The 23354-nt window shown below is 54.1% G+C and overlaps 3 protein-coding genes across 4 annotated transcripts in view; 2 read left to right on the top strand and 1 right to left on the bottom strand.

Annotated features, from left to right (window-relative positions):
* Positions 1-1695: 1695 nt before the first annotated feature.
* EIF6 (eukaryotic translation initiation factor 6) lies at positions 1696-7966 on the top strand. 2 transcript variants are annotated; one of them, XM_065921877.1, is made up of 7 exons: positions 1696-1821; positions 2087-2198; positions 2333-2418; positions 3923-4098; positions 4643-4819; positions 5012-5193; positions 7694-7966. In XM_065921877.1, the coding sequence occupies exons 2-7, from the start codon at positions 2092-2094 to the stop codon at positions 7701-7703; spliced, it is 738 nt and encodes a 245-aa protein (XP_065777949.1). In that variant the 5' UTR covers positions 1696-1821; positions 2087-2091; the 3' UTR covers positions 7704-7966. The 2 variants fall into 2 exon arrangements, with proteins under 2 accessions (XP_065777949.1, XP_065777950.1); XM_065921878.1 differs by having other exon boundaries at positions 1758-1850.
* A 134-nt stretch (positions 7967-8100) lies between these two features.
* Positions 8101-10296, top strand: MMP24OS (MMP24 opposite strand). Its single transcript, XM_065921879.1, has 2 exons — positions 8101-8659; positions 8749-10296. The coding sequence occupies exon 2, from the start codon at positions 8752-8754 to the stop codon at positions 8923-8925; it is 174 nt and encodes a 57-aa protein (XP_065777951.1). The 5' UTR covers positions 8101-8659; positions 8749-8751; the 3' UTR covers positions 8926-10296.
* Positions 10297-10322: 26 nt separating this feature from the next.
* The window catches only part of MMP24 (matrix metallopeptidase 24), a 52141-nt gene continuing 39109 nt past the window's right edge, over positions 10323-23354 (bottom strand). The window contains exons 5-9 of the mRNA XM_065921876.1: positions 21126-21287; positions 18872-19086; positions 16033-16171; positions 14372-14638; positions 10323-12302 (exon numbers count right to left, since the gene is read on the bottom strand). Of these exons, the coding sequence (XP_065777948.1) occupies positions 11965-12302; positions 14372-14638; positions 16033-16171; positions 18872-19086; positions 21126-21287 (1121 nt within the window). The 3' untranslated portion in view covers positions 10323-11964. The remainder of the gene's footprint in view (positions 12303-14371; positions 14639-16032; positions 16172-18871; positions 19087-21125; positions 21288-23354) is intronic.

Genomic DNA, 23354 nt, shown 5'->3' with positions numbered 1-23354 from the left:
CCCATGTCCTCATACACACAAAATCCATATATCACAGAGGTGCCCCAAATACCTGCACAATGTACACTGCACACTGACAGGGTTCACACCCACAGACACGGTCCATGTGATAAACCACAACACTCAGGATTCTAGTTGTAGGTACTCAATAAATGTCACTTGGCTAAATGAATCCAGTACACATTCGGTGCACACTGTAGACCCCTCAGGATCCACAGACTATAAATATGCACATAACCACACACACACACACATACACACTCATGGGCATGCATGTACCATCCAATAACTTTTTGTACCTAAAGCTGTGTATCCAGTCCTGTGCTAGACACACAACAGGGCTCCCAGTCCCTGGAAAATAAGGATTCAGTGCAAAAATCATTGGTGTTTCTAATGAAAGGCTAACCAGTGACAGAAGGTGGTAGAGAATGAAGGCCAGAGAGTGGTGGTGATGATGGAGTGCTGAGAAAAGTTTCTTAGAGGAGGCAACCTTTGAGCCAAACCTTGAAAGGTGGGAAGGACTTGGATAGGTGGAGGTGAGATTTAGAGGAATTCCTGGGAGAGGGAACCAGGTGAAGAGAGACCAGGGAGAGGACTGAGGGAGTGGGTCTGAGATGAACCGAGGAGGATGGAGAGGACACAGATACTCAGATTCTAACACACACATACACAAACAATCATCTTGCTTAGTGTCGCCAGAAGTATATGCTGTCAGATGTGGGTCCCTCTCCTGAGTTGCGGCCTGCTTGGGAGTGTATTTGTGATACAAATCAATAAAAGTAGACAAGCTTGGACTCAGAGGCTGCCTGGTATATACTGAGAAGGTTGAGTTAGGACTATGCAGGTGAAGGACAAGGGAAGGGCACCATTCGGGCCTTTCCCTGGAGGAAAGTGGATGGCTGTAGGAGGGTGGGAGTGGCAGGGGCCGGGGTAGGAAAGGGGCTCCAAGCTTCCCTCTGCTCTCTCTGAGAGTGACATCCTGAGAGACCCTGGGCTTTTGTTCAAAGCGTGGGCCAAGTTCATCTGTCCACCAAAGCATGTCTCTTGACTGCCACCATTTGTGGGTGGGGTGGGACGGGGGCAGAAATTGGCCTGCTGAGTGTGATCAAGCCTATGCAAAGGGCACAAGTGGAAGCCATCAGCCCCCAGACCCTTGCCCACTCTGGACACCACCCCTTCCCCGCTCCCCGACACTCTGCTTCATCTACCATCCTCTCTCCAATACCTTCTTCAGTACGATGATTTCCTTTACTTCTCTGGCTGTGCCTCCTCCTCCAGCCTCTGTCACTTCTCACTCCTCCCTAATGGACACCTTCTCCAAGAATGACCTCATCCATCCCAGGCTTCGGCCCCACATCTCAGCCCTTCAGTCTCCCCTGGGCTCCATATTCGGCCTGGAAATCTGTCCCGTACCTTACTCTGTCCCTCACCTCCCCTACACCTTCTCTTCCTCCCCAGGCTTAACTTCAATGAACATATCTCCAGCATCAACCCATCTTTTGCGAGACATCCTGGCTCCTCCATTCTGATACCTCACATCCAATCAGCACAGGTCTCTGTCAGCTGTTCCTCCTGTAAAGCTCCCGATTGAACGAATGAATAAAAGAATGAATGAGAAGCTTGCTGGAGGCGGGGCCAGGAGGGGGTCTGGCCGGATCACTTACAACCATAGAGTCCGCTCAGGGGCTGGGAGCTAGAGTGGCCGCATGCGTGGAGGCGTGCGCCGCGCTCTATCGGAAATCCCCTAGGGTAGAGGCGGAAACGGAAACCTACCGAGAGCAGAGGAGGGCTGTTGCCGCGTGTGGACGTTGCGTTTACCTGGTGAGCGGTTGTGGCTGGACACCGGAAGGGTCAGCTCGGGGCGTCCTGAGTCGTGAGGGGTGGGGGCCAGAGGATTCGGGACCAGAGAGTCTGGATGCGCGCGGTGGGCGGGACCTGAGGGCTGAGGGCTGAGGGGCGGGGTTGCAGTGGGGCTGACGCGCGGAGGCCGGGCGGGGGACGGTGACCCGGGCCCGGCGTCGAGGCCGAGGCACCCGGTCCCGGGAGAGGATCCTCAGGCCCTGAACTCCAGTCCCACAACCCCTAGGCCTCATGGCGGTCCGTGCGTCGTTCGAGAACAACTGCGAGATCGGCTGCTTTGCCAAACTTACCAACTCCTACTGCCTGGTGGCCATCGGAGGGTCGGAGAACTTCTACAGGTGCCGTGGAAGCCCCGGGCCCGCGGGCAGTGCGTGGGTGGGTGGCGGGTAGAGGTCGCTGGAGTCGGGCTTCGGCAGAGTAAGGAGGGTTCGGGCCCCTCAGCCCCGTGATCATTGAGTCCGTGTCCCCACAGTGTGTTCGAGGGCGAGCTTGCTGGTACCATCCCCGTAGTGCACGCGTCCATCGCCGGCTGCCGCATCATCGGGCGCATGTGTGTGGGTAAGCTAGCTGAAAGTCGCCGAGGGAGGGAGTGGAGCCCCCCAGCGCCTTTAATCTTCCCCCTAGAAGGGACCCGGAGGACCCAGGAATTTCTAGGCTTTCATCCATCATCTCCAGCGACTACAGACTCTCTCAGTTCTGTGCCGGACCCGGTTTAAGTGTCAACAGATCAGGGACAACCTCTGGCAAAGGTTTTCACTTTTACACTTGTTTCAGTCCTTCTTCACTGAAGACCCTGGCAGGTAGGAATTACTGGCCTAATTTGATTGATGAGGAAGCTGAAAAATCAAAGAACCCAGGTGACTCACCTGGTTCCACACCTACTGTGAGGGAAGATTGGATTGTCATCTCTCCCTCCCTGGCCACTGACTCTGGTAGATTGCTTCCTCTTTCTGAGGGTCCATTTCTACCTCTAAAAAATGACAAGCTAAGATTCTGGGGCATCCTGTGCAGTTAGCTTTTTAAAGCTTAAGTTCTATTTAGCAGGTACCCCTATATCCATCAGCACTGTTGACTCTGGCCATTGGTCCGTCCTTTGAACTGGCTCCGTTTTCCTTTACTGCCACCCCTTATTTGTAGTTCTGCTCAAATAGGAGTTTTTCCTTTATTTTATATTGTAAGCTTGATGATCTTGGACTCTTTGAGTGTTTCTTATTCAGGCAGAACACTCTTATCTCTGGACTTGGTGATCTTTGGACTTGAAGCTAGTTCTTATGTAATAAGAGAGAATTTAGCCTGACCATTGGTTTTTTTTTTTTTTAAGGATGGGAGAAACTCATAGTTCAGAAGTTCATAGTTGTGTTTTTGCAGAGTTAGGCAGAGGTTTAGTCATTGTTGTCACAATATAATTAGAGTTCATTCATGTTGCTGTGTACTCAGTTTTGTGTAGATGTACCACAGTGTATTCATTCATTCTGTTGACAGTGGGTCTTTGGGGTAGTTTTCAGTTTGATCTACTATGAGTAGTGCTGCTATGTTTCTTAGTGAACAAATGTATGTATTTCTGTTGGATATATAATATCTGGGAGAGGAATGGCTGGGTATCCAATGTAATAGATGATGTCACATAAGTATCTGAAGTTGTTGCCCAATTTACACTCCTATTGGTTGCTCCATATATCTTTGCCAACCCTTGGTGTTGATGTTCTTTTTAAGAATTTAGCCGTCTGGTACGTATGAAGTGTTACCTCAGTTTTTAAGTAGCGAAATATACAATTAATGCCCAAGAGCCCTTCCTTTTGGTCCTGGTCATCCCTGGTAGATGATGGCGAATTGGACAGGATGTTTGGGACAGACTCCTAGGCCATCTCTGGCCTGCCCAGTGGGACTCCTGGTTCCCAGGGGACTGTGTGGCTCAGTGGTTTGAAGGACTGGGGTCTGGATTCTAAAGCTTTCCTGGGGAAGCTACCTGGACTGGGTTGTATCTTCAGGCCCAAGCGCTCAGCAGGGGTCTTGTGAATTAACAGTTCATCCTTACACAGCCTGCTCTAATTTGGGTCTCCAGGGAACAGGCATGGTCTCCTGGTGCCCAACAACACCACTGACCAGGAGCTACAGCACATTCGCAACTGCCTGCCAGACAGCGTGCAGATCCGGCGGGTGGAGGAACGACTCTCAGCCCTGGGCAATGTCACCACCTGCAACGACTACGTGGCCTTAGTCCACCCAGACCTGGACAGGGTGAGGCAGCCCAGTTCAGCCCAAGAGTCACAGGATATTAGCCTAGTCAGTGGCTAGCCACTGTTCTTCCCTATCAAGCAGGAATTTGGGGTATCTCTTGTGGTTTCTCTTTATACCTGGACTCCTGCAGTTCAAGCACTGGTTGGAAGAGTGAATAGAGGCCTTTCGTGATGTGACCAGCTAGGGAAAAGAAGCTAGGGAGTGTATTAATCCTCCCTGTATTAATCAGGGAGATTGACTCATTCAGTCTTGCAGCCAGGGCTGGAGAGAAGATTGACAGTTGAACTCTTGCCTATGGGTTAGAGGGAAAGAAGGTGATGTGGAGACCAGCCTCTGGCTCTTCAGGGCATGCATGGCTTTGTAGCTGGCCTTGACTCTGCTGCAAGCTGTATTCCCTCCTTTTTCTGGGTGACGCTTCCTTATGCAGCTGCATAGCAGAGGAATGAGCTTGGGGAGTCACGCCCTGGGTGGGTCTGGGTGTGGAGGCCCTGGGTACTTTGCTCTGCTTGTTCTGGGTGCTGAGTACAGTACCTTTGGCTAACAGGAAACAGAAGAAATCCTGGCTGATGTGCTAAAGGTGGAAGTCTTCAGACAGACAGTGGCTGACCAGGTGCTGGTAGGAAGCTACTGTGTCTTCAGCAACCAGGGAGGGCTGGTACATCCCAAGACTTCAATTGAAGACCAGGATGAGCTGTCTTCTCTCCTTCAGGTCCCCCTTGTGGTAAGCAGTCATGTTCTGACCTCTGTTTTCTGCTGGAGTAGATCCCTTTGCCCAGTATTTAGGAATCTGGGTTATTACGTGTCGCAGTTTGGGGTTGAGGCTGCGGCTGCGGGTCAGAGACCAGGGATTGGGGAGAGTCCTCGTGACTTGGGCTGTTGGTACCATGATCCACACTGAGCCATCCTTTGGCAGGCGGGCACTGTGAACCGAGGCAGCGAGGTCATCGCTGCTGGGATGGTGGTGAATGACTGGTGTGCCTTCTGTGGCCTGGACACAACCAGCACAGAGCTGTCAGTCGTGGAGAGTGTCTTCAAGCTGAATGAAGCCCAGCCTAGCACCATTGCTACCAGCATGCGGGATTCCCTCATTGACAGGTATCTGGGCCTTTCTTCTGTTGAGGTGGGCGGAGGGAGATGCCAGCTATAGTGGGAGCCACACTGTTCATACCGGTAGGCTCTCCTCTGTGAGGCTGCATCCACACAGTGCTGAGTAGCCACAGGGTACAGGCCACAAGCATTGCCTGAGTATCTGCTCATCCCCATCTTTGAGGACGTTGACTCAATGTATCCCTTCTTTAGGCTGTCTTGCTTTATCGCTGACAACCTTCTTTTAAGTTTTTTATCTGCCTGTGTGTTGGTGTACCCAGCCAGTAGCCTGAGACAGGAGAGATCTTTTTATTGAGGGAAGAAGGGAAGGCTACTTTGGTTCCTAAGGGACTTGGGGGTGGATGTGGTGAGTGCATCAGAATCACCGTCATCTGTACTTCGGTGGGTTTAAATCAAAAGTGGGTTCTTGAGCCCTAACTCTGGAGATTTTAGAGTGTTAGGTTCTAGAATCTCCTCCTTTGGAAGAGCATCAGGTGCTGGATGTTTAGTACCCCCTCCCCCATTGAGGATCCTTCTCAAGGCATGCCATACCTAGCTGGCACAGGAGTCTTTATGAGGATAGAAAGTAGAGTAAGGGCCTAGTAGCAGACACCCTCCTTAGTAGGGCCTAAATTTCCCTTCATTTCCCACCTTCATTCATTCAGTCACCTGATGTTCATGGAACCCTATGAACAAGGCTCCATGTGGGATAGTCAGGCAACTTAGTGCTACATCCTGCCTCTGAGAGGGATTCAGTGTGTAGCTGGGGAGAGAAGACGTAACGGCCACATATAACTTAGCTTCCATCAAAGAAGAAATAAAAAGCGCCTTTTGTGGCCTTGGAGGCTCCCATGAGACTCTTACCTGGAGTCCAGGAAGGTTTTAGGAAAGACAAATCAATCAGCCTGGGCTTCAGGGAATGAGTAGGTAATTGAATATGCAGAGATAGGGTGGGGAAGTGTGGAGGATGTGAAGGGGAAAGGTTTTATCCCCAGGGTTGAGGACTCTGAATGCCCATGTCCAGAAGTTTTGACTGTAGTAGGTGTTTTGACCTCTGTTCTGTGTTGGGGATGCTTATTAATGTAGATTCTTGACATCATCCTTCAAATCCTGATTCTCAGTTTGGCGTAGGACCCAGCCACGTGTAGTTATTTCAGTAATCTTTCCTGGGTGATTCTGATGAGGGCAGTTTGGAGACCACACTGACAAACTGCTCTCAGCACTGGAGAGCAGTTGAAAAGTTCTCAACAGGAAAATGGTACCAGTGGTTTTGTCATTTAACAACTTTTATTTTTTAATACCTACTATGTATCAGACAATAATGATGTGATGAATAAAATATACCCTCCCTCCCCTTTTGAAACATTGACCCTCATAAAACAGTACTTCCACAATTAACCATTTAATTAAAGAATAAAACAGAAACTTCTTAGCAACTGAGAACAGAAAGAAATTTCTATAACCTAATAATTCAGGTCAGTTCAGTTCAGTCGCTCAATCGTGTCTGACTCTCCATGGACTGTGGCATGCCAGGCTTCTCTGTCCATCACCAACTCCTGGAGCTTGCTGAAACTCATGTCCATTGAGTCGGTGATGCCATGCAACCATCTCATCCTCTGTCGTCCCCTTCTCTTCCTGCCTTCAATCTTTCCCAGCACCGGGGTCTTTTCCAGTGAGTCAGCTCTTCGCATCAGGTGGCCAAAAGTTTTGGAGTTTCAGCTTCAACCTGATAATTGTTACCTACTAAAAAAAAACTACAGCAATGTTGTATTTAATGGAAAAACTTCAGAAACTGCCAGGCAGAACTGCCTACAGGCAGTGGCACTCATCAGCATTGTATTTTTTAAAAATGGGTATTGATAAAGAAGCGACAAAACTCGTTAGACTCCTTTGGCTTTGAACCTGTTGAGTTTGAGGTGCCCATGAGACCTTACAAGGGCAGTGTCAGATAAGGGATTAGAAATGTGTACTTCAGGCAGTTCCCTGGAAGCCCAGTGATTAGGACTCACTGCTTTCACTGCTGAAGGCCTGGGTTCAGGCCTGGTCAGGGAACCAAGATCCTGTAAGCTGTGAGGTGCAGCCAAAAAAAGATGTACTTCACTTTCACAATCTTGCAAATGATTATCCACCTCCAGGAAGAATGTTCTGGCCTCAGTCCTGCCACTAGAGGATTTGTGACCTAGTCCTGTCTCTTTTCCCTCTCTGAGCACCCCCCTTGTTTAATTTAGTGTGGTGGATTTGACCTGTGATGCTCTGATTATGATCAGCCATTTGAATAAGTTATTTTGAGTTCACCCCCTTGAGTGGAGGAGTTACTTTTCCTTTTTAAGCATTGAGAGTTCTGGACTGGATTGTTACTCCTGGGAGCAGTGGAATCTGGAAGGGGCTCTTCAGGGCAGAGCTGGAACAGAGGGTCCTGGGGTGAGGGTGGAGGCAAGCACCTTGAGCATGGAGGGTGAGCTGTGCTCTGTGAAGCACCTACTGACAACACTCCTTCCTCTCTCTCCAGCCTCACCTGAGTCACCTTCCATACTGGTCCTGGCTTGGACTTTGGCTCCCTCTCAGTGTTCCACCCAGTCTGTCCTGAATGCTGGCAGGGTGGTGGCAGAGAACTCACCTGGACTCGTGGTTGTATGCCCAGCCTTTCTTCATCTGTGCCCATCTCCTGAATCTATAGTTACTGCAAAAATCTGCCACATCATGCTGGCTGGCAGGTCCTATGGCTTCTGGCTGAGAGCTCTGTTGTCTGTGCCACCCCATTAAAAGGGCAGCTTCCTCTGGCCATTCTGAATGTGTTATTTGGGGATTTCAGCCTGCACTCAGCCCCCTCATCATTGTTCCAGGGGGAAGGTGGAGTAGGATGCACATATCCCATAGTTTTACAGCCCTGCCCCCCATCATTAGATGGGCAGCTTCATCCCAGGGCAAGAGAAAGAAACCCTCCACTCTACTCCCATTTTCCACACAACTTCAGCCTCATCCTTTTGGCTTCAAAGAATGAGTCTGTTTCAACTCTCCCCTACGCCAATGTGAGGATCATGAAGGGCTTTGGGTCACCTGGCCACAGGGCAGCCTTGTCCTCTTTGTCCCTCAGTGGTGGATGTAGGTTGTTGGCCTGGCTGCTAGGTGCCCTGGACAGTCTCAGACTCATCTCCCGCCCTTTGCCTTAGGGCCTTGGGTGCGTGTGGAGCCAGCCTTGGAGAGGCGTGGGTAGTTGGGGCGGATCCCATCGCCTCCGAGTCGCTCGCGGAGGTGGGGCCCGGAACTCGGGGGCAGGTTTGGCTGGTTGCTGGTGGGTGGGGCCGGGTACGTTGGGCCCCGCCCCTGCGTTCTGAAACCTTCCGAGGCGCTCAGGGGGCGTGGTTCGTGCGCCGTGACGTCAGGACGCCGGTGCCTCCAGACGCAGCTGTGCGGGCGAGCGGGCAGCGGAGACCCGCGCTGGGACCGTTCCGACCTGGGGTTCCAGCGGTGCGAGGTGAGGGGCGGGCCCCCAGCGGGGCGGGGCGGGGTGGGGCAGGGTTGGTGTGTGGCCGGCCCGCACCTGATGGGCCTCTCCTCCTCCAGAACATGGGCACTCAGCTGAGCGGTGGCCAGGGCGCCGCGGAGCCGCCGCAGCCTCAGCCGCAGCCCCAACCCCAGCCTGCGGCGCCGGAGGGCCCTGCTCGGCCCCGGCCAGAGCCCAGTCCCTGGGGGCCGCTGGACGACGTGCGCTTTCTCATCGCCTGCACCTCCTGGTACTGACTGGCTGCCCTCCGCAGTTAGCACCCGCCGCCTCCTGTCGTCCGGCCCGCTTCTCTTGGTCGGGCCCTTGTCTTTCCCCACCTTCGCCCACCCTGGAGGCTCGCGGAGAGTCGGGGAGCCCGAGGGGGCCTGGAAGGAAGCCTTCGCAGCCTGGCCTCAGGGCGCCGTCTTTCCTCCGGCCCTTCCCGCTACCCTGGATCTGTTCGCTTCTTAGCCTGCACCCAGACTCGCTCAGACCTTCGTGTTCTTGCCCACCCCACAGTTTCTCCGGCTGTCTGGGTCCTGGGGCAGGCTTCCTGTCACTGGCTTCCAGAACCAGGTCAGGACTCTCGGTAAGAAGACCCCAAGGCTACTGACCTCATCACACCTCAGTTTTCCCTGTCACCAAGATCTGGGCTCTTGCTTTTGTATTGGTCATAGCACCTTGTGTCTTGACTTCAGAAAAGACCTTGCTGCAGTGAACCTGCCCATCCATACCTCTTCTGGGAGAGGCGCCATCCTGGGTGTCCACCCTGGCATTATCCGGTTGTATCACTGGGACCCCAGTCACAGAGGGCCTCCAGGGCCACCCTTTTGGAGAGAGAGGGCATCTGATTTTGGGGGCTGGCAGATGAGATGTGTGGGGCAGCTCCCAGACACCCCAAAGCATCCTGTCTCCCAGAAGCTTCTTTAGGCCACTCAGAACCTGATCCCTGTTCCGACAGTCCAGGGAAATGACACACTCTGTATTTTTGTTTTATTTAGAAATGATTTAAAAAACATTATACAAAGGCTGATCAGTTTAAAATGTGACTGACACTGAAATGCTGTGATGTTCCCCAGACTGAGGGGAAGCTGGGCTCTGGGGTCCCCAGTGCTTTGCCCTTCTGTCTGTCTGCCCTGTCCTGGGATGATGGACAAACAGATGACCCCAAGGCAGGAGAATCCTTGACTGGAAGCCTCCAGGCTCAGCCTTCTCTGGGCCTGGCCCTGCGTCCCTCACATCTGCAGCCTGTGCTGCCTGCCTCCATCTCCTGCTCTTTGTCAGCTGACCTCAGTAGTACCAGGAGCCAGTGGGGAGCCTGGGGGTCCTAGAGCTTTCGCGAAGTGAGAGCACCAACCTGAGGAGTGGAGAGGGACCAGGGAAGGGGAAAGGGAGGCCGAGGAAAGACGGATAAAAGAGACACTTCAGATCTCATCTTGGACCCTGGAGGGGGTCCACAGGTGGGGACCCAGTGCCCAGCAAGCCCACTGAATGGCCTGGGCAAGTAACAGCCTCTCTGTGCTGTGTTTGAGGGCACAGTGAGAGTTATCCTTGGCCTCCCAAGGACTACATGAATTACATGTGAGTGGACAGGGGTGACCTAATAAAGTGCTTTGCAAAGTATAAAACACTGTACAAACCTATGAATCACTAATATCTCCGCAATTGTTCCCCACCCGCCCCAGGGAGCCCGCCCTTGACCAAAATGAGGAAAAAAAAAAAAAAAAAGAAACAGAAGGATGATGACGGAACACAGTGGACCCATATAGGTGTCTCTGGGACAAGAGAGATTTTGCTCAAGATGGCTCCCAGAGGCCCTGTCTGCTACAGGTTAAGCAGACCCAAAGCTCAGAGGCCCTGCCAGCACCCCCAAAGACTGATATCTCCTCTTGGATTTGGCAGAGAGCCCATGGACATCATTGAGCCCGTTGGTCCTGCCTCTGGCTCCTTAGCGACAAGCAGGTCTGCCTCTTCCTGTGTTGGTGTGAGGCAAGCCGAGCCCTAGGAATTCCTGCCAGAGACAGTGAAGGGCAGGCCCCTAGGCTTGGGGCTGTTAGCAGTTATGGGTGCCCTTTTCTGAAGAGCAGTGCAGGGTGGTGGGCCCAGAGAGCTGGGTTAGCAGGGGCCAAGCTCATGGTATAAACACTGCTTCTGGGCTGAGAAGTTGAGTTGGTCTCAGGGCACCTAGGGGTGCGGGCTCTGAGCATTTCAGAAGACTGCCCTGGGCCCCTTCCCCCAGGGTCATGAGAGTGTTGGCCTGGAATAATTTCTGTCTCGCCTAACCAATCAGGCTGAGCTCTCAGGTCACAGGCAACAGGCTGGAGCAGGGCAGGAGCAGGGAAGGGACTTGGGGGATGGTGAGAGAGACGGGAGAGTAGAGGACAGCTACAAACTTAGATCAGCCTCCAGAGAGGGGTCAACTCCTGCTCCCACCCGGTAGCCTCATTAGCAGGGCCCGGCTCCTGGGGTGTCGGGGCACTGGAGTGGCCTTAACAGCACCTTGGTCCTTATCGCTGGGGGGAGGGCTGGCCTCGCCAAGACAGTCACCGCTAATTCACCTAAAGCCTCAAGCAGCCTTTGCAAAATGGGACTTTAAACAATAGTGACAGGACATTAAAATATTCACGACATGACAGCTGGGTACTTGTCAGACCCAGCTGGGCCACAGCCCTGCCTGCAGCATGTGACCCTAAATTCTGGGTCTCCAAGGAGACCCTGACTTGTGGAGCAGGTTTCCTGAGGGATCTGCTGTGGCCAGCAGGGGAAACCCAGGCTTGTTGCCCACTGTGTCGGCGGCAGGGGTCCTGTAGCCGTGGAGGACAGTGGGAGTGGGGTGGGGGGACATCTGACCAGCAGGTGTTGGCAAAGGGGGACCAGGACTGGTGGCATCTCCCAGATGGGGCCGAGAGCTGTGCTGGCTTCCCACAGAAGGTGCTGGGTCCAGCCAGGTATGGCGCCGTGGTGCCTCATGGGCACCACGGGGCGCAGTGACCTCAGGGCCACCTCCTGGCATGGGCCCTGCTTCCTGACGGGGCCTGGCCTGTTCCCTGGAGTAGGGAGCGGTTACCCAGGACAGAAGGCTGGCAGCTGGGCACCAGGCACCCACCCTGGGGCACAGCCGCCATCACTCCCTGCTCCATGCTCAGCCCAGGCCAATGCACCACCACTTCAGCTACGTGACCGCTGGCCTAGGGCTCTGCTGGCCCCGGTGGGCAGTGGCCAGAGCTGCCCCTCAGACCCTGGTGAGGAAGGGCCTGGCCGGCCAGACTGAGTGGACAAAGAGGGCTCTGGGCTGCTCACACCCACTCCTGGACTGGCCGCTTATAGTAGGTGACAGGCTGAGGGCCCGCCTTGTTCTTGAACTGGAAGATGGTGTAGACCAGCACCAGGATGCAGAGGGACAGGATGCAGGGAATAACCACGGCCACCGCGTTGACAGAGCCCGGCACGTCATTGATGGTCACCATGATGTCCACGTCGTCCTGGGGCAGCCTCCGCTCCTTGCGCCGCTCCGCCTCCTTCTGGTTGCAGCCCATCCAGTCCCGCAGGATGTTGCGCGGGTAGCCTGGTTCCACGCTCAACTTCTGGTTGTCAAACTTCCAGTAGTCCCGGCCCTTGTAGAAGTAGGTGTAATCTGTAGAAACACGGCCCAGCATCACCATCCCAGACACTTCCTTGCACCTGCTCTGGGCCAGCATGGAAAGGCACAGGGGCTGTGGCAGTGTGGAGGAGGGGGTACCTCTCTCACCCAGGAGGAGCGCAGAGCAGCTTCGAAAGCTGGGGTGGGCACATGCGGTGGTGGGAGCAGCGTGCTGGAACACCTGGAGTGCCTGGCACACCCCACAGAGGGTGTGGCTGGTCAGGGACTATGACCTGCCCAGCTGCAGAGGCACCCAGACCCGGAGCAGCCCACCCTGTCATCTCAGAGGTGCTGGGGAGCCACTGAGGGGCTTTAGGTAGAACTGGTGAGTTCATTTTGTGTTTCCCAGACAAGCCCCCTTCTCAGCCTGGGGTCTCAGCCCTGTTGTACTATGTCTATACCCCCTCATGCCCCCCCCACCCCCACATGGTCAGATGAAACCCCCACTCAGGGCTTGGACAGCGCTGCCTCCACAGCTAGCTCCAGGGCTGTGCCTGAGCCAAGGAGCCAGAATTCTTTTGTCGACAGTGGACACCACCTCTTGGTAACTACCATGCCTTTTTGGGGGCTTGGCACACGTGACTTCACAACACAGATTGCAGGGGCGCTGGGACCCTGCTGGGGGAGGGGATGGAAGGAAAGGAGGTAGCAGGGCTTGGCAGCCACCACAAGGCTCCCTGCAGCAGCCTTATCAGCCGAGTCAGTCCTGATGCAAAGCAACTGACTCAACGTTCTCCCATTGGCCGGCTCCTCACCCTGGCTGGGACTTTCACTGGCTAAGGTTCCTGATGTCACCTGTCTTTGAGGCTCCCCTGAAGAGTGAGGCCACATATGTAAAAGCATCAGCTACACAGGAGAGCCACCAAATAGCAGCCCCACCCCTGTGCCCCTGTCTGTCTTACCGGAGACGTCTCCTTGGAGAGCCCTTCCTGACAACCCTCTCTCACAAGGCCCTCTGCTCAGATACTCTCTCCCAAGTGCTTTCCCGTACTGCCTTTGTGCCACCTTACTTGTTTTTCTGCCTCTAGGCTCGGAGCCAGAGATGCAATGCACGTCTCAGTCCAAGCTCCATCTCCAGTCCTCCCACACAACCTGGCTCTCAGTAATTACTGTGGAGTGAATGAATGCCTCCTGTCATTCCATAAAATCTAAAACATCCCAACAAGATGATGATAATGATAACAGCTGAAACTTACGTGGTATGGGCCAACTGCTCTACGTAATTTATCTTCATCCTCACAAAGCTCTGTGAAGTAGGGACCATCATTATCCCCATTTTATAGATGAAGAAACTTAAGTGCTATGCCCAAACTCATATTGAGTAGTGGGGGAGGGATATGAAACCAGCCAGGCTGGCTCCAGAGTCTGCTTTTGACCAGATCAATGGAGATGAATTCAAACATTCATGGATATGTGCTCGGCACCTGGCAAGTCCCAGCCCCTCTTTTTTTCTTTTTCTTTTTGATTGTGCTGTACAGCTTGTGGGGTCTCAGTACCCCAACCAGGGACTGAACCCAGGCCCTCGGCATTGAAGTACAAAGTCCTAACCACTCGACTACCACGGCATTCCCTCAGTCCCTCTTCTTGACAAGCTTCTAGTCTAGTGGTGAGAGAGGCTCTAAGTCAGCCTGCCACCCAGGAGAAGCCTAGAAAATATCTCATACGTTAAAAAAAAATTTTTAAGGCTTCTCTCTGTTATCTTCAAGCCCTGTGAAAAAGCCCTTTGAACCTCCACATCCATCATTTCAGATCTGATAACTCAAGGCACTCCTAGAGTACTCTTGAGGACCTCTGCTTGAGAAATACTGCCTGAGGGAATGAAGTCAATTATGAAAACCTCTCTCAGTTGTGAATGATATCCACAGATGAGAAACTGTGACTTGGCAGCTGTTAAGAGAAGATTAAGTGACTGTGTGAATGTGGGTCGATATGAGGTGGTTGTCTTTGCCACCAGGTGATATTTCTCAAACCTGGATACCATGAGAGTATGCCTCCCGTGGGCAGACCCCGCTGAGACCTATGCTAAACCAGATCCCCCCAAACCCGGCTGGGTTCTTACGTACATCCTTCCTTGCTGATGAAGGCCCCTTGGGGAGCCTGGGGGATGCCCTTCCACACGGTGATGGGCTTGGGGTAGCCGGGGTCCGTGGCCCTCCGCTCCTCGCTGTAGCGCCAGTACCGCTCGCCTTTGAAAAAGTAGGTCTTGCCCACAGGTTCCCAGCGCAGAGCTGTATCAATGCCTTCTCGGGGCAGACAGCTGCCCAACTCTCCCAGGCTGTGGGGGTATCCAGGCTCCACCGTCACCTCCTTAAACACCCAGTACTTGTCACCTGTGGCCAAGAGGAGCCCAGGGTTAGCTTTCCTCAGTCATTCAATGCCGGAGATTGTAGTTAGATCCACTTGCCCATCATTTACTGGGACCGAAATCATTCATGAAGCCAGTGTCAAGGGGAAACAGCCCTAGGCCTGTTTGATCCCCATGGCGGGGGAGGCTGGGGCCCCCTGGCCCAGGCAGAGCTTAGAGGGCAAGAAGCCGGAATCTAGTCTCAGATCTTGGGCAACTCGACCCACGCTGCCCCAGGTCTGTGCCCCACCCTCTTTTTGTTTCATGTGACTCGCTCCTTTCTCCTTTCTGGGTGACCTCAGCCTCTCCTGGCCTCACACAAGTACTCACCTTCCACCAGTGACACCCAGCTCTGAGGCTGTGGCCCATGGCCGCTCTCCCAGTGGCCCTGGGCCCCAGGCCCAAGACCCTGGTTGCCCACTGACCTCTGGGAATTTCCAGGTCTCCTTCCAGAGTGCCTCATCTCCACTGCGAGGGCTCCCTCCCTCACCACCTCTCTGCCCTGCAGCATCCCCAAGAAGGTGGCATCACCCTTGGTCCTCTCTTTCCTCCTCTCAGCACTCAGCCTCTTACAAGGCCTTTGCCATCTCCTGATCTCACTGCTCCTCCCGGCACAAGCCTTAGAGACATCGCCCTCCTCAACTCCAGCAACATCCTCAACTCCAGAAATGGCTTCTCACCTCTGCCCCAATTGCCGCCTGCCCTCTGGCTCTCTGCCGCTCACAGGCGAAGAGTGAATGCCAGCACTGACCTCATGGATGGAGACCACAGTCTGGCTGGGCAACCAGGGCTCTCAGGACTCTCCCCTAAACTACCTTTCCAGGCATGGCTTTCGCGTGCCACTCCATGGCCATCCAGTGGGTTTTCTAAAAGGACTTGAACTACCCCTTTGGCCATGTTCTTCCTTCCCCTTGGAATGCTTCCCTCACTTCTCACTACCTGTATCTTATCCTTCTGAGGCCTGGCCAAGTCAACTGGAGTGAAACAACCCAGCACCTGCTGGGTGAGCTGGACAGCTAGCTCCGCTCCCGCATTCCCTGATGCTCCAGCCTGTGTGCCCCTCCCTCCAGCTCTCACAGAGCTGACGCGGTGGCCTCCCGTGGAGCATGGATGCCCTGTCCACCATCCTCTACCCCGTGTGGGTGAGGCCTGTCACCCTGCCAACTCTGGCACATAGAAACCCTCAACGGTCACTCCCTGACTTAACTGCCTGCAGGGGTCTGTCCTGTCAAATGTCAGTGTTAGGGCTGGAAAGACCTTTGCAGGAGAACCACCCGCACCCCCCGCACCCCCCTGCCCCGCCCCGCCTCTTCAAAGGTAGAGAAAGGGCGTCCCGAAAAGGGAAGGGACTGTGCCACCCCTCCGCACAGACCATGTTACCTTTGAAGAAGACAAATCTTCCATCTGCCCTTTCATAGGCTGCGTCTATGCGGGCGGGCAGGCCCTTCCAGAACTGCTCGATCTGCATGGGGTAGCCCTCCTGCACCCGGTTATTGCGCAGGCGCCAGAACCAGCGATCCTGGGGGTTAAAATGAGGAAAGGAAGAGGCATAGCCTTTGAACCCAGTGATCTGAGCCCTGGGACTCGGGCCCCAACAATCCAACACCTTCCCCTTGTCCCCCCCTTGCAAGCTTCCATGAAGTCTGTCCATTTACTGCATCTAAATTTCGGAGCCCAATGACGAAGCCAGGATGCTCATCACCTCTCTTCAATAAGGCACCCAATGACTCTTGTTGCCCAAGGGGCGGTGAGACATAGTTGGTGGACAGACCTAGGGGGAAGAGGAGGCAGCGTGGAGGAGCTGGAAAGGATGTTGCGGTGCCCGGGTTGACCACAGGAGGGCAGTGGACAATTACTGACATCAGAGGCGCCCTTCCCGAGGCTGGGCAGCAGGGGGCGCTCATTGATGCCGGGCAGAGTGCCCGCCTCATGGCTGGCTCCAGCTGGCAAGCAGCGCAAGGACCTTGGGAAGCAAGCTGTGGAAATTCCCGCAAGCCCTGGCTGTGAGTTCAGGTTCATCCTCTTACAATTGCATGGCCTGGGGCTCAGTACATGAAGAGCCTCACCTGCACTGTGCTGTGGTTAGTCGATCAGTCGTATCCGACTCTTTGTGACCTGATGGACTGTAGCCCACCAGGCTCCTCTGTCCATGGGATTCTCTAGGCAAAAATACTGGAGTGGGTTGCCATGCCCTCCTCCAGGGGATCTTCCCAACCCAGGGATCAAACTCTAGTCTCCTGCGTTGCAGGCAGATTCTTTGCCATGTGAGCCAGGTAATAAGGGGAAAATGAGAGATTATAGGTGAAGTGCCTAGAACAGTACGGGGCACATAGCTGATGTTGACTAAATGGTAGCTCAACAGGCCAAGGGTGGAAAAAAGCCCTCCTCCACACACTGGTGCCTTGTCCTACTGCAGTTCTGGTTGGTAGGCACTCTGGGCCAGGCCCGTAACTTCCCAGGGCCTCAGTTTTCTTATGTGTCAATGGGAATGATGCAACCCAGACTTGCTTAGGAATCATTCAGCTGGAGGATCCGAGGGTACAGAAGAGTGAACATGATACATAAAAGATGGTTCAAAAGCTAGAGAAGATTTGTCTTACAAAGCACTTTCACATCCAGTTTTTTAAACCTTATTTTAACTTTCACAACTCCTGTTAAGTAGATCTGAGATAGACAGAGTCTTAAGAAAGGCCTAGTAACTTCCTTTGAGCCTCACAGAGCAGGACTGGAGTGGACCTCTGTCACCTGATTCTTAGTCAGAGCTCAAAGCTTGCTGGGGAGAATCCACAAGGGTGGGTGGGGTGGGGCAGCCCTCCACAATCCCCCAGTGTGCTGGAGACACGCTGCCCAGATCCCCGTCAGTGGAGGGCTTCTTGTCCTGGGGGCTGGGAGTGTGGTCAGCAGGCAATTTTCACCTGTCAACCTCTCTGGGGATGGCCTCAGCTCCAGAGAGCTCCCCCAAGGTCACGGCCTCTTTTGTCCAGGGACTGAATAAAGTTCCAGCCATTTGGGGCCCAAGTGGGACAACTCTGACAGGCCGTTCTAGTTCCAGAGCTCTCTACGGGGGTGGCCAGGTCTGCAGTGGGTTTGTGAGTATTGTTCATTGCTCAGTCGTGTCCGACTCTCTGCGATCCCATGGACTAAAGTCCTCCAGGCTCCTCTGTCCATGGGATTCTCCAGGCAAGAATACTGGAGTGGGTTGCCATTTCCTTCTCCAGGGGGATCTCCCCGACCCAGGGATCAAACTCGGGTGTCCTGCATTGCAGGCAGATTCTTTACCGTCTGAGCCACCAGGGAAGTCCCTCTAGTGGGCCTAGTTGCTACTCAGTAATGTCTTCTCCTCCTGCCCTGCCAGGCCTCCCTCTCCTTTCCACAGATGTGGGCCCCAAAGGTGCATCCTAGTCAAAATCCTGCATCCCAGGACTTCCCTGGCAGAACTGGTTAAGACTTCGCCTTGCACTGTAGAGGGCATAGTTTCGATCCCTGGCTGGGGAACTAGGAGCCCATGTGCCTCACGGCCAAAAGGCCAAAACATATAACAGAAGCAATATTGTAACAAATCCAACAAAGACTTTTAAATGGTCCAAATCGAAATAATCTAAAAAAAAACCCCAAAACCAAAAAACCCTGCATCCCAAACACTGTCCCAGAGTCGGCTTCCCGGACAGCCCAACTGCAACACAGGAGCAGGCCACCACCCTGCCAGCCCGTGGCTAGAGAGACCAGAGCAGGACAAGGGACGTGGCCTGGCCAGCTTTCTGTCAGGGGCGCCTCAGGACCATCCTCGCAGCCCGGCCAGGACCCGGACCCAGACTCAGCCACGGCTGCACCAGCCCCTACTCCAAGCCGCTGTTGTCACAGCCACGACTCGGGGGATCTGCACACAGCCTTCGTTAGAGCAAATGACTCCCCCAGCTCTCAGGGGAAGAAACCGAGATCCAGACAATGGACATGACTTGCTAGAGTCACAGACCAGAGGCCAGTCTCCAGCACTTTTTCCCCAGCGTTGACCCCTGGGAAGGGGCAGGCTCACCCATCTTCCCTACTCCCTCTTGAAAACATAGTCCACTGACCCAGCAGCGCCAGGAAGAGACCCCATGTCCTGGCCTCTGGACTCGCTCCCGTCCATCTGGGCCCCCCTGCAGGCCTAATCCCAGAGCAGCCGCTCTCTCCCACCCACGGTGGGGGAAGGGGTGGGAGGGGAGCACCGAGGTCCTACCTTAAACACAAACATCTCGCCCCGGAAGAGGGCCACCGTGTTGAAGTTGCCGTCACAGATGTTGGGTTTGGCGCCCGGCGTGGCTGGCCGGTCCCCGAGGGGTGGCCGAGGGGGCCTGGGCTGGCGCTCGTGCTTCCTCTCGGACGGTGAGTGGATCCTGCGGACCGGCAGCGTGGGGAGGGGCCTGGTGGGCTCCAGGGGCTCGGCCGGGGGTCCTGGAGAGAGGGGCTGCGTCTTAGGGTGGGGGCACTGCTGCTGTTGCCGCTGCGTCGCCCAGGCAGTGTGAGACGAGCCTGTCACACTTCCGCCTCCTATCCTGTCCCCCCTCCCCATTGTTTACTGCCCCAATCTTTCAGAAAATAGATGAAAACGGCCATTAAATGGGAACGCTCATCTTCCCACCCCCCAAAGCTGGGATCTTCTCTTTTTTCCTGTTACAAGAGAGTAGGTATCCCTTCTTAGGCTCCATGTCCCCTACCCTCCCTCCCTGCTCCCCTCTTTCTTTACCCTGCTCCAGTACGGCCTCTACCCCGTCACCCGTGGAAACTCCTGTCAAGATCACCCATGACCTCCATGTTGCCAAATCCGACAGTTACTTGACTCAGACTTTGATGTCCATATGAATCATCCAGGGGTCTTGATAAAAATGCAGACTGGGTATCTGGCGGTGGGGGTGGGGTGGGGCTGCCATTCTACCTTTCTTCAAGCTCTCAGGTGAGGCCAAAGTTGCTGGTCTGAGGTCCACACTTTGAGTAGCAAGATCATAGAAATGCTTTCCTTAAAACACTCTTCTCTGTTTTCCAGAAGCCTGCACTCTATTGGTTTTCTTTCTGCCTCCATGGACTGTTCTGGCTTTGCCTCCTTTGCTGGCAGTCTTTCCTCATCCACTCTGCTCTACAGATCAGCATAGCCCTGAGCCCTCTTCTCATCTCTCTGTTTTGGTCCCTAGGTGTTTCTCAACTTGGGCTGCAAGGATTAGGATTACCTGGAAAACTTTGAAAACCCTGATGTTCAGAAGGCACCCCAGACCAATTAAAAGCAAATCTCTGGGGGCAAAGCCTGAGTAACAGTATGTTTTAAAATTCAGTTCCCAAGATGATTCCAATGGAAGGCCAAGTTGAGAATCACTGCCCTCCGTGATCTCTTCTAGGTTCTCGGCTGTAAAGACTGTCCCATAGGATGTTCTGTGATGACATAAATGTTCTATATCTGCACTGTCTTGTATAGCAGCCTCTAGCCACGTGTGGCTGTTGAGCACTTGAAATGGCTGACTAATTATTAGCGTGGCAGAGGAACTGAAATTTTAATTTTATTTAATTCTAATTAATATGAATTTAAATAGTCACATGTGGCTAGTGGCTACCATATTGAACACCAAAGATCCCAAATCAATATCCCAGCCCAGATCTCTGAGTGATAGGAGTCAATCCCGTTGCTCTGTAATTACAAAAGCCAGAAACCTTGGCATAATCCATCCCCTCACCTCCATGTCTACTCTGTCAGCAAATACGGTCCATTTTATTTTCAAAACACCATGGAGTTCCCACCACCTATCCAGTCCTCCAAGGCTTCACCTGTGGAGATCCTACCCATCCTCCAGGCTTTGGGTGAGGCCACCTCCTCTGTGAGGTCCTCAGGGCCCCAGACGGAGCCCTCCTCCCACGCTCCACATCCTGGGGTCTGTGGGGGTCGTGCTATATGGACATGCATCTGCTCTAATAAACGGGTCTTCCCGCCTCAACCACCTTGACAAGAACAAGAACTTCCCGCACCAGTGTGAACAGAGCATGGAATGGGGCATGGTAGCAGGCCCCTCAAATCCCATCAAGATAATAGCCTAGTTTCTTTTTTTCTTGTTTAAGCAAAAAGCTCTGGTGATAATACTCATCCTGTTGTACCACCATCACTTGGGTGGACGTGTGAATCTCTTGGCTTGAGGTGGGACCCTTGAGAGGGAACCGCAGAAGGTAAGGGTAGGTGCGTGGAGGGAAGGTAAGTGGAGGAGAGGGAATGGGTGGCCCGCTCGTCACTTTTGTCCCTCCCAGTGACAGCCTGGACCCTCCCTAGGTTCCCCAAGTGTTCAGGAAGGGAGGTGGGAGCAGCCTTGCCCTCTCTGGTTAAGCAAAGACACCACAGGTCTCTGAAGGTCAGACAGTGGTCAGAGACCGCAGTGCTCCCCAGCCTCCCCCTCCGCCCAGACAGTGACAGCCCAGCCTCCAGGGCAGGAAGGGTGGGCCCTCTCCCCTCCACACACCGTAGATCTTCTGGATGCCCTGGAGATCGTCCTGAGGCAGCTTGAAGTTGTGCGTCTCCATGTACTGGTAGAAGGGCGCCATGATGGCGCTGGGGTCGTTGGAGTGCTCGAGGCCCAGCGCGTGGCCCAGCTCATGCACAGCCACCAGGAAGAGGTCGTTCCCTGCAGAGGGCGAGACGGGGAGGTGCCCGGGGCGCCCACTTAGGTGTCAGCGTCAGTCAATCCATTACTTCAGCAACACTCGGCATAAACTGTCTCAAGGCCCTGAGCCGGACACTGGGACATACAGAGAAATCAAGACATGTCCCTGCCTTCCAGAACTGTCCATACAGTGGCAGTGGTAGGGGCAGAGAAAAGAAAATAAGTGACATTAGTGTTCCAGGGGCTCCAACAGCTGTCTCCAGGGGTCAAGCAAGGATTCTGAGGAGGAGGGAGAAGTTATCAACACTTGGAAGGAAGATGTTCAAGGGAGAGCTTCGCAGAGGTGAAGCTTCAGGTAAGTCTATAAAGATAAGAAGTTAGTCAGGAGAATGGATTCAGTGGGAAGAAGAGGAAGAGGGGTGGGAGTGGCCTTCCTGGCAGCGGGAATGCCTGTAAACAAGGTCCAGGGACAAGCAGTTTCATTCCACTTGGCTCCGGAACAAAGCAGGAGGGGAGGGCCAGAGGGAGATGAGGTCAGCCGGGCTGGCGGGCAGGGCTTGTGATGCCTGCTCAGGAACTCAGATTGGCTTCTTGGTCCGCGGGGGGTTTGAGCAGGAGTGGGGGTGGTGGCATGATGTAATCACTCCGCAGTTGGAGGAAGGATCAGTGGGTGATGAGACCAGAGGCGGGGAGATCAGACGGGGTCTGTCTGGAAGTAAGAAAGGGCCTGTGCCAGGAGGAGGGAGCAGGATGGGCAGAGGGGAGTCCTGGGGGCGGCAGGCTGGCCGTCATCCTCAGAGACCCGGGGTAGGTGGGGCTTGGGTCACGCAGCCGCTGTCAGTCCTGAGGTCAAGATCAATGCGGGGATTCAGATGCCACTGAAAACAACAAGGTCTGGGTGCTGAAAGCGGGACGTGGGATCCCCAGTGTGAAGCTGAGGCAGCAACACAGCAGAGTGGTCATGAGCTGGGCCCCAGAACAGGACAGGTCTTGTTCATTTCCAGCTCTACCCTCCCCTCTACACCCAGCTTTGTGAACTTGCCCAGAAGGTCTACCTCCCGAATCTCAGTGTCCTCATCTGTACAGTGGGGAGATCGTATCTACCCCGCAGGGCTGTGAGAGGATTGGATAGAATAAGACATGTTACAGCAGTTGTCACCATGCAGAAGACAGAAGCTTGGTCCCCGGAACAAGCTCATTGACCAGAAATGAAGCATGAAGCCATTGGGGTTCCAGCAACCAGATCCTCTTAAAGTCAACTCCCCCCGAGTGTCTTAATCAAGTCTGGGACTGGGCAGGGCCTGACTTTGTAAGGATGAAATTGCCCTGACTTTGGGAAATAAATCCAAGGGGCAGGAAGTTGAGCAGGCTGGCATTTCAACAGTCCTGACTCATATGTGTTCAGTTACAGATTCCTGCTGGCCTCGACCTCTGGCAGTTGAATGTCCCTTGAGCCCTGCCTCTATTGTCTGGCCCTGATGCTGCTGCTAAGTCACTTCAGTCGTGTCCAACTCTGTGCGACCCCATAGACGGCAGCCCACCAGGCTCCCCCTTCCCTGGGATTCTCCAGGCAAGAACACTGGAGTGGATTGCCATTTCCTTCTCTAGCCCTAACAGACAGTAAAGAATCTGCCTGCAATAAGAGATGTGGGTTCGATCCCTGGGTTTGGAAGATTCCCCTGGAGAAGGGAATGACAACCCACTCCAGTATTCTTGCCTGGGAGATCCCATGGGCTACAGTCCATGGTGTCACAAAGGGGTGGACACGGCTGAGCAACTAACCCTTTCACTTTCAAGGCATGTCACAGCCCGTTCCTGCCACCTTGAAGTGCAGGGGAGGCTGCTAGGAGCCCAGGAGGTGCTCAAGAGTCCTTGCACCCACTCCGGCCCCAGTGTCACTGATCAACTTGCCCTACGCCCACCTGGCTGAGGGTCCCCCAAGGGCCAGAGGAGGCCGGGGATTGCGTCTGACCTTCCTGGCTAAGGTCTTGGGAAGAAAGAAGAGCCCTCTGGGGCACACGTGCCTGCCTCCCGCGCTGCTGATGCCACCAGTGCCTTCAGCGAAGGGGGATGGGTAAGATCAGGGCA

The sequence above is a fragment of the Muntiacus reevesi genome, chromosome 2 (assembly GCF_963930625.1).
Source record: "Muntiacus reevesi chromosome 2, mMunRee1.1, whole genome shotgun sequence".
NCBI classification, from domain to species: Eukaryota; Metazoa; Chordata; class Mammalia; order Artiodactyla; family Cervidae; genus Muntiacus; species Muntiacus reevesi.
This window is presented reverse-complemented; position numbering and strand designations above follow the sequence as displayed.

What these genes read in the sequence shown, in the direction of transcription:
- EIF6 (XM_065921877.1), top strand. Translation starts at nt 2,092, where the DNA reads ATGGCGGTCCGTGCGTCGTTCGAGAACAACTGCGAGATCGGCTGCTTT. An exon ending in CATCGGGCGCATGTGTGTGG is followed by an intron (nt 2,419 to 3,922) that starts GTAAGCTAGCTG and finishes TTGGGTCTCCAG; the next exon opens with GGAACAGGCATGGTCTCCTG. An exon ending in TCCTTCAGGTCCCCCTTGTG is followed by an intron (nt 4,820 to 5,011) that starts GTAAGCAGTCAT and finishes ATCCTTTGGCAG; the next exon opens with GCGGGCACTGTGAACCGAGG.
- MMP24OS (XM_065921879.1), top strand. Translation starts at nt 8,752, where the DNA reads ATGGGCACTCAGCTGAGCGGTGGCCAGGGCGCCGCGGAGCCGCCGCAG.